Here is a 15,100-nt window from a genome sequence, read left to right on the forward strand (position 1 = left end):
GAACCCGGCACGCACAGGACTAGGGGAGTCTCTCGGCAGCTCACTGGAAGTATGAGGAGGAGTGTAGTCGGCCTATATGGGCACAGACCACCTGGGGCTAAAAGCCTGCAACCTACAACTACAAGCAGATGAACCAGACCAACAATGTAAATGACACGGGACGTAGATTCTTCCCCAAAGTTCTAGTGAGCAATGGCACACTACCAACACCCTGACTTTAGTTCCAGAGGACCAACAGTGAAATTCTAACCTGGAGTACTCTGAGATAAGGTCATTATTATAAGCTGTCATATTTGTGAGAATGTATTGTGGCAGCATTAAAAACACACCCAGCTGTTGGTACCTGTGGGTGAAGTGCATGAATCTGTGGAACTGCCTTTGGAATCAGGTAGTAGTGGAAGCTGGAAGCCTCCTGAGGAACAGGACAGATTCAGCCACACTGCTCTGAACAGGCTGTTACTAGAATCTGGTCTTTAAGGACACTTCTGGTGGGGCTTCAGAGACTGCCTGTAAAGCCTGGACCTCCAGGACACGCTGCGGCGAGGGCTCGGAAAGCAGTGAAGAATGAGTTCCCGTGAGCTGGAGTGAGGGGGATCTGCGCTACGTATTTGTGTTCTACACTTGGGTGGAGAGCAAATCTCACTAACAATGAGCTCGGATACTTACCTGAGGAGGCTGTGAAGATGAAAGTGCACCCCAGTAGCATCCTGCTGCATCCAGGAAGATGTAAGACGAGCAGTCCCCCACACAGACAGTAGTTCTGCCTGTGCCCGCCTTCCCTTCCTGACTGCCTACCCTGTGGACTCTGGACCAGCTTAACCAGTCTCAATATGCATACACCAGGGCTAGCGGTGTGGCGTAGCGGCTAACGCTGCCCCCTACAGTGCTGGCATCCCATATGGACACCAGTTCGAGTCCCGGCTGCTCCTCTTCTGATCCAGCTCTCAGCTATGGCCTGGGAAAGCAGTGGAGGATGGCCCAAGTGCTTGGGTCCCTGCACCCACATGGAAGATCTGGAAGAAGTTCCTGGGTCGTAGCTTTGGATTGGCCCAGCTATGGCCGTTGCGGCCAATTGGGGAGTGAACCAACGGAAGGAAGACCTCTGTCTCTGCCTCTCCTCTCTCTGTAACTGACTTTGAAGTAAAACAACTCTTTAAAAAAGATATTGCACACACCAATTCCTTGTAACAAATCTCTTCATATATTTTCATCATCTGAGTTCTCCTTCTCAGGTTGAATTCTGAGTATTTCCAAGCTCTAAGATATCTATTTGGTTCTTTTTCACAGTTTCCATTTTCCCTGTTCACTTATGGTAATTATTTTCCATTAAAGCCTTGGACAGATTTCTAATAGAGGTTTTAATGTTTTTGTTGGTTGGAAAGGGCATTTGGCCTAATGTTGACCTGCCAATTAGGACGCCCACATTAGGTACCTGGGTTGAGTTCCAGCTCCCAATGCCAGCACTCTGCTAATACAGAGCAGAGAGGCAGTGGTGACGGCTTAAGTGGTTAGGTCCCTGCACCCACAGGGGAGACCTCAACTGGGCTCCTGGCTTCCAGCATCAGCCTGAGTGGACTCTAGCCATTGCATGCGTCTGGGGAGCAAAACACCAAACAGGAGCTCTTTCTGTCTCTTTGCCTCTCAAGTAAAAATAAAAATAAAAAGATTTAAAAAAAAACTATGTTTTTTTCTGCTCATTCCAATGTCTGGGTCATGATTATTTTTTCTCGTTGACAACTGGTCACATCTGTCAAGTTCTTTACACTTCATGTAATTTCTTACTGTCTATTAGGCATTGTGAATGAAAGACCGCAGACTGTAAAACTCACGTTTCTTTAGCAGGCCGCCTAGCTGGGCTCCAAGTCCAACATCCCCCAGCCCCAGGATGCGGCAGCCAAATGCCCCAATCAGCTCTTTCAGCCTGCAGCTCCTGCTTCCTGCTCGCTTTCCTGGAGCCCTAATGCACGATTCAGTGGTCAGCCAATAATTTTCCACAAAGTTTAAAATTTTGGGACTCACTTCTTTTGTGGCTCCTTCCTTTCTAGGGTTTTCATCCTAAGTGTTGAGTCATTCTTCCAAGCTCCAGTTGCGTTCTGACCACTCTGTCCAGTAAAAACTGCAGCTTTCCGCCCTCTCACACCCAGGAATTACAGAATGCTCTCAGAAGGACAGTCACATGGGGTGGTTCTGTGGTACAGAGGTTAAGCTGCAGCTTCTAACACTGGCATCCCATAGCAGAGTGCTGGTCTGGCTGCTCTGCTTCCAATCCAGCTTCCTGCTAATGTGCCTGGGAAGACACTGGAGGACGACACAAGTATACGGGCTCCCGCCACCAGACACCTGGCTTCAGCCTGGCCTAGACACAGCCATGGCGGGGAGTGAACCAGTGGATAAAAGGTGTGTCTGTCTGTCTGGTCTGTCTCCCCCACCCCATCTTTCAAGTAAATAAATAAATCTTAAAAGAAAAAGAAGAAGAAGAACTGGAAAAATACAAGTTTGACAGAGTGTAGCCATCTTCCGGGCACGTCTTCCTGCCACCTTTGCCTACCATCACCAACCACCTCCCACTACCTTCAGAGAGTGCTACATCTTCTTTGTTGGGAGTGGGCATGTTTTTGTACTAACGATACAATCATTATTTATAGGAGAGTTAATCTGACCAAGCTACATCATCATTACTGGAAGCAGAAAACTCAACTGAATATTTTTTTGGTATTCCATTTTATCTTCTCTGTTGACATTTAAAATAATTATCTCTCATAGTTTTTTTTTTAGTGGTTACAATATTCATCCTTAAGAGATCACAACATTAAACCTATCACTCTGTACTATACTCCTTCATGAACAACATAAAAACCTTACAAATGTCTAATTCTATTCTCTCCCACAAGCTTCTTATATTATTGTAATCTATTTCTGTATGTATTATAAACCCCCAAATCTACTTTTATTTTGAGACATAATTTTGTGCATTTAAAATTTTCCCATGGTCTTTTTTTTTAAAAACATTTATTTTATTTATTTGAAACACAGTTACAGAGAGAGATAGAGACAGAGAGAGGGAGAGGCCTTTCATCTGCTGGTTCACTCCTCAAATGCCCACAATGGCTGGAGCTGAGCTGATCCAAAGCCAGGAGCCAGGAGTTTCTTCCGGGTCTCCCACGTAGGTACAGGGGCCCAAAGATTTTTGGGCCATCCTCTGCTGCTTTCCCAGGCACATTAGCAGGGAGCTTGGTCAGACATGGAACAGCCAGGACTCAAACCAGTGTCCATATGGGAGGACAGCACTGCAGGCCAGGGCTTTAACCCGCTGTGCCATAGCATTGGCTCCCCCACCATGGCCTTTCGATCCATATTCACCCTTTCTATTGCTCTTAAATCCTCCCCAAAGATCCAGGCATTTACCTATTATATATTTGGGGGTGGGGGCACAAAATACTTTGTTTAGCATCTTCTATAATGCAGGTATTCTCAACACAAATCCTTTCAAGTTGTTTTCCTGTTGAACATTTCTCCATTTTTTCCTTTATTTGGAAGGATATTTTTACAGGGCATGAACTCCAGGTTGATGGCTGCTTATTTCACCTAATTTAAGATATCTGTTATCTTCTGGCATCCATTCTGATAAGAAGTTATTGTTACTCTAGTTTTCACTTCCCTGAATATGAAGTAACATTTTTTCCTTCGACTATTTTCAAGGTTTTGCTTATTCTTTCCTTTTTTGTTTTCAACCTTTTACTTAGGATATATATTAAGATATTTCTTTTATTTATCTAACTTGTGTTTCACTGATATTCTTGGATCTCTGGCTGATGCTTTTCATGAATTCTAGAATTCTATCATCTCTTCAAATATTAAATTTGTTCCATTCTCTTTCTCTTCTTCTGAGACTCATCACATATGTTGAATTTTTTTTATTTTCTAAAAGCTTCAGATTTCCATTCCTTTTTTACTTAATTTTTTCCATATTTGTTGAGTTCGGGCAATTTCTAATGTTTTATCTTCAAGTTCTCTAATCTCCCGCTATGTTCATCCGACATTTAAGTCTTTCAAGTAAAAATAACTGTATTTTTCTAGTTTCTATTTCACTGCTAAATTTCTTATCCACTTACACATTTCGTCCATCTTGTCCACTATATTCTTTAGTATCTTTACAACAATTATTTTAAAGTCATTGCCTATAAATATCTGGATTGTCTGAGAGTGAGAGTCCACCGACTGCTCTCTTTCTCTTGCTAATAGGTCACATCTCCTGGCTTATGTACCTCTTTCTGGTTGTCTGCCAGACACTGCTAACAAAGCAGAGACTGAGGCACATAACTCTAATCACTAGAAAAGTGCAGGTCCTTATTTGCTGTTAGCAGATCCTAGTTAATCTGGATTTGCACTTTGCTGCAGCTTTAATGATTCAGCTCTCTACTGTTTATAAGTGATGTGAAGGACAGACGGCTTCCTCTCTCAGCAGTGCTCTGGTATTGAATAGCTGCAGAGTCTAGAGATCATTCTATGAGTTACACTTCAGCTTTCCAGGTCACACAGAAACCTCTGTACAAGTTCAGCAATGAGCTTTGTCGGCTCTGGAAGGGGGTCTTTGTTCCCTAGATTCACCTCCAGCCTCCTACACCTCAAAAACCTCTCCTGTTTCTGCCCCTGCCCCGGCTCCCCAAAGGCTGGTAAAGTACACTTGATAAGGTCACATGTACCTCAGACATATAGGACCATCTTGGGAAAACCGTTAAATGCAGTATTTCAACATTCTTGTTTATAAAATAATGGATAAACAACATGACTTTTCATGTCCCATCCAGCCTTCACATTTAATGATTTGTACATACTACGATATATATCAATTTGATGTATTATTAGTAACCATAATCTATTAAGCATCTATATGAGGATGCACATTAAGGTAAAAGAAATGCTGTTACTAGGAATCTTTTTTTAAGTTTGGAAAACATCAAACTCATCTATAAAGTCAGCACTGCTCAGAAACTATTCTTAAGAGAAGTAAACTCTGAGATGCATTAACGTGCAAGTGGAAAATAACTCAGGTTTAGGGCAGAACACTCACCCATCCTCGGTCTCCTTAAGTAAGCGACTGGCAATTCGGATGAGCATGCAGTAAGCAAACTGTGACTTGAGCCCAGATTTAGTAAACTTATTCAGCATCTTGGAAACAGCAAGACGATCATTCTTTCTAAGGTGATACAGGACTCCCAGTGCGTGGTACTACAGAACAAGAAAAAGAACGCAGCACACAGATTAGAAAACAGACAAAACAGAAAATAGAAATCACATGGCTAAATTAAAAAAAGATTGTTTAATAAAAAGATACCAAATCACATGTACAATAACAAAATTTCTTTTTCACACTAAACACCAGCATGACTAAAAGGGTAAGTGGCTGGTGCCGCGGCTCACTAGGCTAATCCTCCACCTTGCGGCGCCAGCACACTGGGTTCTAGACCCGGTCGGGGTGCCGGATTCTGTCCCGTTTGGCCCTCTTCCAGGCCAGCTCTCTGCTGTGGCCAGGGAGTGCAGTGGAGGATGGCCCAAGTGCTTGGGCCCTGCACCCCATGGGAGACCAGGAAAAGCACCTGGTTCCTGCCATCGGATCAGCGCGGTGCGCCGGCCGCGGTGGCCATTGGAGGGTGAACCAACGGCAAAGGAAGACCTTTCTCTCTGTCTCTCTCTCTCACTGTCCACTCTGCCTGTCAAAAAATAAAAAAAAAAAAATAAATAAATAAAAAAAAGGATAAGTGTTTCCAATTTACTTCAGAAGTTATACTTTCAGACAGAACAAGTACACAGAAGCTGACACACAACCTGAAGATGACCCTGGCCAGTGCAACATTGGCCCACACATCCCTAGCACAAGGGCTCTCAGTACCAAGTTTTTCCAGTCTCTTTCAATGGCTTTCAATCACCTGTGGCCATGTTAGTGGCCCAATGATTAATCTTCTAAAGTAGACTAAACAAGTACCGTTGCCATGATGCTTTGCATGAACAAAACGATCAGTTATTAGGTGGTGAACGTTTCCCAAGGAAAAATCAGTATGCTCGCTTCCACATAACTGAATATGCTGACACGAGAAGTTTTCAACATTGAGTGGGCGCAAGTAAGTGCACTTTTGAATACATATGGAGTACTGTACATAAAATTGTCAGTTAAAAATTTAATCTTGCTCATTTTAATAAGGAATAGCCTAATAAATATCAAAAAGATATCTTTTTGACAAAATGGTTTTAAAGTTTCACAAAAACAAATCCTGTTCTTTATTTTTATGTCTGTAATCAAGGCCTGATAAACCTGGAATTAACATCCTACACATAATTTATTTTTCAAATAAAAGACTGCAATGCCATGTGAAGGAGCTTGGGAATGAGCCTCTGATCTATTACTGCATCTAACAATGTGTCCTGAACATTCCCTCCCTACAGGGGTAATCTAGCTCCTTCTAAGCTCTTTTTTCTCTTCCTAACGATTTTATTTATTTATTTATTCCTAAAGATTTATTTATTTGAAAGGCCAAGTGACATAGAGAAAAGGAGAAACAGGGAGAGGAAAAGATCTTCCATCTGCTGGTTCACTCCCCAAATGGCTACAACAGCTGGGGGCTGGGCCAGACTAACGCCACGAGCCAGGGGCTCCACCCAGGTCTCCCACGTGGGTGCAGGGGCCTCAGTACTTAGGTCATCTTCTACTGCTACTCCAGGTGCAGTGGCAGGGCGGTGGATCAGAAATGTGAGCAGTGAGGACTTGAACCAAGGATACGAAATGGGAAGCTGGTGACATGCATGGTGGCTTAGGTCCTGAGCCACAGCTCTGGCACCAGCGAAAGTCCTGACAGGGGTAGTGAGACACCTACCTGACCACAGGCACAATTAGGCTGCCTCACATGCCAAAGAATGTGCCTCTAGATAACGCTCATCTGGAGGAACCGACACACTGCCCCTAAAACACAGGCTTAAAAGAAAGCTGATCCTGAGACAAGCGAATGAGGGTGACAGTACCTGGACCATAATGTTGTCACTTGATGCAGCTTCCTGGGCTTCATTGATCCAGCGCTTCACCACGTCATAGCTTATCTTCATCATGTGCTAATAAACACAGGACGGGGGAAGTGGCAACAGATAAAGAGAAACATGAGTCAGCTTTCTTGGAAAATCAACAGAAATATTCCAAAAGAAAGGAAATTTTGTATCTTTGTAGTCTATATGAAGTCCTATTCCTGGGGCAACTGGTAAACCAGAAACACGTTCCCCAGTACCACTTTGCAAACATGAGTACAAGTATGCATGGATTTCAATTTTTTTGTGCCAAAATAAACTTTTCATTTCATTTTTCCACAAATGTTTTGAAGTCCCCTTACATATACCCCCTGCTGTAAAACTCAAACAGTTCTATTCCGGAATCAGGATCTCCTCTGATTCAGACACCCTGATGCAGTCCCACATTGGTAACTGATTTTAATCAAACACAACCAATAGTTTTAACTGAATAAATTTTGTTTTGTTGAAAAACAGAAAAACCTATTACTAAAACAAAGACTGCTTCCCAGGAGAAAAACCCAGAAGTGCTACAGGAGACTTTGATTAAAAGACACAGACAGGTTCCTAGGGGACCAAGGGAAGCTGAGGGCAAAGACATGAGCAAAGAGAGGACAGACACATGCGCAGTCATCAAGGAAGATCTTAAAACAGAACGACCCTTGGCTTGTCCCCGTCCCCTGTGGCCCTTACCCACCCTCCCTCCCCCTGACACACACACACACACACACACACACACACACACACACACACACATTCATTTATGTAAAATATAACGTTCAGATTCCCAAAACCCTTTAAATCTATGAAAAGTTCATGCTTTTAACAGCCTATTTTAATTGTTCAATGCTCCTAGAGATTGAATACACTTGGATAAACAGAAGCGTGTGTTAAGTGTTTCATTTATAAAAGAACCACAGTGATACTTTGTTTTTTGCAACTAGAAACTGTACCACCTATAAAAATGAGAACGCTAACTGCTCACTTACTAAGGAAGACACCAATGCTGAACTGGATACACTGGACACTTTATCCACAATGGCCTGCTTCATGTATCTTTCAATGGCTTGCAACATTGTTCCCTAATACATTCAAAAAGAAAAAGGTCTTGAAGCAAAACATTTTCATAAAAAATTACTACTTCAACATCGTTTACAAAAACCAGCCATATATTTGTTTCATGCAGACATTTAGATGAAAAAGATTACCATATAATACCGTAATGATATCCCAGATGACAGAACCAGGCAACCACTCAGAAGTTTCAAGAAACAACATTTACCATTGAACTTAAAGAAGAATCCATGTAACAGTGAAGTACACTGTCTAGGTGAAGAATACCTGTCTGAGGGAAATTCACAGGGCAGGGCTGACTCTCTCAGGGACGTTACAAAGAAATTCCCGCACAGGGATGGAGGCTACTTTTGAAACCCTGAAGCTACCTCTCCACGTTTATGTATGGAACCAGAGAATCATATGAATTAATAATGCAAACCCTGATTATTTCAGATAACATGCTACAACAATGCACCCTCAACATGAGATCCTCTGGAAACTAAAGCTCTTTTTAACTTTAACTGGGAAAAAGCTTAGCACTGGGAAAGCAGCGGCAGATAAAGATGAGTAAATAACCATGATCGATATTCAGATAAAAAGAAAGGTTCTTTGGCTAATACTGGCAGGGTTAAGTTTTACACTGCCAAGTTAATGCTAAAAACAACAAAAACAAAACAGGAGAGCAAAAAAGATTACATCACTTCTATTATTCCTTCTAGGATCCAGATTTACAACTTGATCCTACCACCCTTCAAAACCTGAGGGTTGTAAACCTACACGTAAACTATAGCCGGGCCTGAAATCTAGTTACTATTCAAACTGTTCGGCCACACCTGGCCTGCTCTTCATCTCAACCTTTCCGATTCAGAGTTCTTAGACAAGCACAGTCTGATACTTCGTGGTCTCGTCCCTCCAGATACAACAGACCAGGCCCAGGTTAACAACCTGGCACAGAGCCGGCTGGACACACACTACCAGCTCATCTGAACAAGTGGGCTGAGGGCTGGTACAGGATGGATCAGCACAGTGACTGTCTGAGTTCCTTAGAGCTGCCCTGTTTCCTGCTCTCCTGTCTAGCTCTAAGAATATCTCAAATTCCAAGAGATCTGTGTCCCACAATTCGGGTGTTTTCTTTAATCCATTTCAAAAGGGTTTTCTGAACACAACGGCTCAAGGGGGCAAAAATGGAAAACAGAATAATATAAATAAAGGAAAAAACAATCTGAAGGAAAAAAAAAAAGCTGGAGTCACAAAAGCCTTTCTGGTAGTCACGTTTCTCTTATATTGAAGATTCAAAAAATCTGACTACAAGATCTTTCTAACCATGGCCACGGGCAAACAGTGTTCCTTCAAATAAGTGACACGAACAGAGAACTTACGTCAGTGATCCTGCAGAGGGCCCTGATGGCTGGACCCCGGTACACATCTTCCTTTCCAGTCATGTCTTTAGTCAGACTAAGGAAAATCAAATCAGGTAACATGAGATCAAATCAAAACCTCCTAGCTGACTGTCAGCTGTCCCTCTAAGTATCTTAATGCTGCTGATTCAACAAATATTTATGGAGTATATTCTGTGTGTTAAGTGCTAAAACTATTAGGTAGAAGTCTGTGCTAAATCTTACACAGTGATGAGCAAAACAATGTTCTTTGCCCTCATGGAGCTTACACTCTAGTGAGAACAGAGACAACAATCTCACAAAAACGCCTAATTCAAATTTTAGACACTAATAATTAGCATAAAGAACACAGAGGAAGGCCGGCGCCGCGGCTCACTAGGCTAATCCTCCGCCTAGCGGCGCCGGCACACCGGGTTCTAGTCCCGGTCGGGGCGCCGGATTCTGTCCCGGTTGCCCCTCTTCCAGGCCAGCCCTCTGCTGTGGCCAGGGAGTGCAGTGGAGGATGGCCCAGGTGCTTGGGCCCTGCACCCCATGGGAGACCAGGAAAGGCACCTGGCTCCTGGCTCCTGCCATCGGATCAGCGCGGTGCGCCGGCCGCAGCGCGCCGGCCGCGGCGGCCATTGGAGGGTGAACCAACGGCAAAAAGGAAGACCTTTCTCTCTGTCTCTCTCTCTCTCACTGTCCACTCTGCCTGTCAAAAAAAAAAAAAAAAAAAAAAGAACACAGAGGAAGCCCCAGGCTGAAATCCCCTAAGATGCCAAAAGCCCATCAGTCCAGACACTATTTTAAATGAAATTAACGAAATGATGAACTCAAGGGCTATTTCTCACTCACAGGCATAGCTCCTATTAAATAACCCATGGAATGAACACTAATTATTGTGATGAATTCTATTTGTGAAAATTTTAATTAGGACTTTTCTATCAGAAATTACACGTAAATTGTTCTGTAGTTTTCTCTACAATACTATTTTTCAAGAAAACATTTACATAGAATCAGTTTTTTCTACAGATATGGTCTACTTAGTTTCCCAACTTTTCTGCAGTCAGTTTTGAAACTGATATTTTTATAGAAAATCACTTACTTCAAACATTTTTCGAATTTGTTCACATCAAGGTTTACAAAACATTCTCAGAGTAACTACATGAATTTTCTCCATATCTGTCATAATTTCTCCTTTGTTCTAATTTTATGCAAGATTTGTTGTTTTCTCTATATTAGTTTTTTTAAAAAAGCTTTATTCTTTAGTAATCTTATATATTTCTATATTAAATTGCATTAATTTTTGCTTTATTATTCTGTCCCTTCTGCTTTCCCTAGACTTACTTTATAATTCTAACTTTATAAATAGAATACTAAATTCATTTGTTTTTATTATTTTCTCTTTTTTAACATTCATTTTATTTATTTGATAGGCAGAGTTGGGAGATGCAGGGGAGAGAGAGGTCTTCTATCCACTGCTTCATTCCCCAAATGGCCACCATGGTCAGGGCTGGGCCAGGTCAAAGCCAGCAGCCAGGAGCTCCTTCCCAGTCTCCCACATGGGTGCCAGGGCCCAAGAACTTGGGCCATCCCCTGCTGCTTTCCCAAGCCCATCAGCAGGGAGCTGGATTGGAAATGGAGCAGCCAGGACTTCAAACTGGTGCCCATCTGGGATGCCCATGTAGCATAGGTGGTGGCTTTACATGCTGTGCCACAGCACTGGCCCCTGCTTTTATTATTTTTTATTATTAGTATTTTTAGTATTTTCTAACTGCAGCAGATTCTGTAAGTTGGAATACTGAAGACACATTATAACCAGCCTAACATTGTTCACTTCCCTTTGTTAGCTGTAAAACTAAGACTCAAAATTCCTAGAGCCTCAGTAGCTGGGATACACACAAATGGCCCAGGGTCTTCCATGCGGATCCAGGTGAGACTCGCCTGGATACAAAGTGGTCAGTGTGCAAGAAAATAAGGTCCTGAGACAAGGACAACTGTGTTTTCAGGTATGACTGTGGTGGAACTTTGGACATGTAGTCTTGAGCTTATCAAGTGGTGGTCACAACAATTTTGTGTTGCTAAAAAAAAAAAAAAAAAAAAAAAAGTTCTATAGCATCTTCCCCTGATGTGCTTTTCCTGGTTCTGTAGGAAGCAGGCTTGGTTTGCTGGATTTTTCGGAGGATCTATGAACTAGATTTTATTGTCAGCAATACAAAACTCTGACCAATGCAATCCTTTGGCAATTTAAATGCTAATGGCTATTAATGCTAATGACTACTCCTCTGAATACAGCTTTAGTTCAAATCATAGACATCTTTTTTTATTTTTAAAGATTTATTTTTCGGGCCAGCACTATAGCGCAGCAGGTTAATGCCCTGGCCTGAAGTGCCCGCATCCCATATGGGTGCCAGTTCGAGACCCGGCTGTTCCACCTCCTATCCAGCTCTCTGCTATGGCCTGGGAAAGCAGTAGAAGATGGCCCCAGTCCTTGGGCCCCCACACCCACGTAGGAGACCCGGAAGAAGCTCCTGGTTCCTGGCTTCAGATCGGTACAGCTCCATCTGTTACAGCCATCTGGGGAGTGAACCATCGGATGGAAGACCTCTCCTCCCTCTCCCTCTCTCTTTCTCTCTCTCTCTTTCTGCCTCTCCTCTCTCTGTGTAACTCTGACTTCCAAATAAATAAAAAAAGATTCATTTCAAATAAATTAAAAAGATGTATTTCAAATAAAGATTTATTTCAAAAAATAAAAAATATATTTATTTTATTTATTTGAGAGTCAAAGTTACACAGAGAGAGGAGAGGCAGAGAGAGAGAGAGAGATAGAGAGAGAGAGAGGTGTCTTCCACTCGATGGTCCACTCCCAAATTGGCTGCAATGGCCAGAGCTGCGCCAATCCGAACCAGGAGCCAGGAGCCACCTCCGGATCTCCCACGTGGGTGCAGGGGCCCAAGGACTCTGGCCATCCTCCACTGCTTTCCCAGGTCATAGCAGAGAGCTGGATCAGAAGAGGAGCAGCCGGGACACGAACCAGTGCCCATTTGGGATTCTGGCACTGCAGGTAGTGGTTTTACCTGCTATGCCACAGCACCGGCCCCCAAATCATATACTTCTTTAATCATAGTATTTTATAGCTTGCAATTTTGGTTTTCATTTTATTTTAACCTACAAATTGAGCTTTTTCCTTTTCCCATTTTGATATATCTAGGTATTATTCGCTTACTTTTCAAAATAAATTGAGGGGTCAGCACCGTGGCGTAGTAGGTACCTGCAGTGCTAACATCCCATGTGGATGCCAGTTCAAGTCCCGGCTGCTCCACTTGTGATCCAGCTCTCTGCTTTGACCTGGGAAAGCAGTAGAGAATGGCCCAAGTCCTTGGGCTCCTGCCCCCATGTGGAGACTCCTGGGTCCTGGATTTGGATCGGCATAGCTCTAGCCATTGCAGCCATTTGGGGAGTGACCCAGTGGATGGAAGACCTCTCTCTCTGCCTCTACCTCTCTGTAGCTCTGCCTTTAAAATAAATAAATAAATAAATTTATTTTTTTGACTACTATTAGAATTTTTAATTTTATTTTTCAAGCAAAACTTGTAAGTACTATGGTACCTGAATTCTTTCAAGTGTGAAAGACTGCTTGTTGTCCCTATACTTGAATGATAACTTGTTCAGCTAGTCAAGTACTGAATTTCATTCTTTTTCTTGTTTGTTTTTTTGAATGAATATTTTGGTTTTTTGGTGTTTTTTAAATAGGTATTTCCATTTTATTTGAAAGGCTGGCGCACGTGCGTGCACACACACACACACACACACACATACACACAGCTCTTTCCAGCCATTGGTTTACTATTCAAATGCTCCCAACAGGTGGGGAGTCCCCCAAGGAGTCCAGAATTCAATGGAGGTGTCCCATGTGGATGACAGGAATCCAACTACTTGAGCCATCATCTGTTGCCTCTCAGAGTATGCATTAGCAGGAAGCAGGAATCATAAGCCACAGAACTCAACCCCAGACACTCCAATAAGGAATGTGGGTGTCCCAGCAGCACCTTCCCTGCTGCACCAAATGACCACCCTTCATTCTTTTCTTAAAATTTGATGGACACTGTCCCTATTGTTTTTTTTTTAAAGATTTATTTATTTATTTGAAAGGCAGAGTTAGAGAGAGGCAGAGGCAGAGAGAGAGGGAGAGAGAGAGAGAGGTCTTCCACCCACTGGTTCACTCCCAGATAGTCTCAACAGCTGGAGCTGAGCTGACCCGAAGCCAGGAACCAGGAGCTTCTTCCCAGTCTTCACCATGGGTACAGGACCCAAGCACTTGGGCCATCTTCTACTGCTTTCCCAGGCCGTAGCAGGGAGCTGGATCTGAAGTGGAGCAGCCAGGACTCGAACTGGCACCCATATGGGATGCTGGCACTGCAGGCGGCAGCTTTACCCACCCTGCCACAGCACTGGCTCCTCTATTCTTTTTTGACACTGAAAACTGTCATGAATGGCTGAAGCTGGACTTGGTTTTTTCCACTGTGAGATGATTAGTTTTTCTCTCCACAGTAGAAATTCACCAGGATTCGTCTTGCTGTTGGTCATTCTGTTACAATTTTTATTTGAGTACAATATTATACTTTAACGTATACATTTCTTTCTTCACCTGTCAGGAAATTTCTTCTCTTACCTCAATGTTTTCTTCACCGACACACTGAGTTTCTGTTTCAACAATGTCAAATGGTTTGCCCTCTCATCTCTATTACATGACTCTAATATTTTCCTTTCTGTTCTGTACTTCAATATCTACTGCACGTCAGCTACTGTTCTGACCCTTAAGATACATTAGTGAGAAAGACGCAGATTCCTGCCCCGTATAAGTGTATTTTCTGATACAGGACAGCCTAGTGAATGTTGCAGGCCTTGCAGGCTAAGTCACTGCCTCACAGCTACTCAGTTCTGCTGTATCAGCAGGAGAGCAGCCACCCACGATACACCTCAGACCCACAGATCCGTACGGGCGCTGGAGGGTCATTCCCAAGACTCAAAACCTAAGGGAGTGGGACTGGCGCTGTGGTGTAGCGGGTAAAGCCACTGCCTGCAGTGCCGGCATCCCATGTGGGCGCTGGTTCAAGTCCCAGCTGCTCCGCTTCTGATCCAGCTCTCTGCTATGGCCTGGGAAAGCAGTAGAAGATGGCCCAAGTGCTTGGGCCCCTGCACCCATGTGGGAGACCCAGAGGAAGGTCCTGGCTCCTGGCTTCAAATCAGCACAGCTCTGGATGTTGTGGCCATCTGGGGAGTGAATCAGCAAATGGAAGACTCTCTCTCTCTCTCTGCCTCTCCCTCTCTGTGTAACTCTTTCAAATAAATAAATAAATCTTAAAAAAAAAAAAAAAAAAAAAACTAAGGGAGCTTTCATTTCATTTTCTCCCTTTGGAATGGGAATGTCTACAACTGCTAGTCTCTCCCTCTCCCTAGAGTGGACTTGGGGTAGACAGGTGGACAGGTTCACAGATGGAGAGGAATTCTCCAGGAGGAATCACATCCCACAACTCAGCATTCAGGATTTAGATGATGAGATCTGGGACTTTAGGCCTAGAATATTTATTGGGATTTTAGACTTTAAATTGATGTGA

At 43.2% G+C, this 15,100-nt stretch overlaps 1 protein-coding gene across 2 annotated transcripts in view; it reads right to left on the bottom strand.

The window, feature by feature from the left end:
- COPG2 (coat protein complex I subunit gamma 2) overlaps window positions 1-15,100 on the bottom strand; it is a 122,069-nt gene that overhangs the window by 76,731 nt on the left and 30,238 nt on the right. For both annotated transcript variants that reach the window (XR_016231046.1, XM_070071310.2), the window contains exons 6-9: window positions 9,486-9,561; window positions 8,040-8,132; window positions 7,015-7,101; window positions 5,072-5,229 (exon numbers count right to left, since the gene is read on the bottom strand). Coding sequence is in view for 1 of the 2 variants with exons in the window: in XM_070071310.2 (XP_069927411.1) it covers window positions 5,072-5,229; window positions 7,015-7,101; window positions 8,040-8,132; window positions 9,486-9,561 (414 nt within the window). In the remaining variant the exon portion in view is untranslated. The remainder of the gene's footprint in view (window positions 1-5,071; window positions 5,230-7,014; window positions 7,102-8,039; window positions 8,133-9,485; window positions 9,562-15,100) is intronic.

Source organism: Oryctolagus cuniculus, chromosome 3 (assembly GCF_051225735.1).
Source record: "Oryctolagus cuniculus isolate XC-2025 breed Fujian yellow rabbit chromosome 3, ASM5122573v1, whole genome shotgun sequence".
In the NCBI taxonomy this organism is placed as follows: Eukaryota; Metazoa; Chordata; class Mammalia; order Lagomorpha; family Leporidae; genus Oryctolagus; species Oryctolagus cuniculus.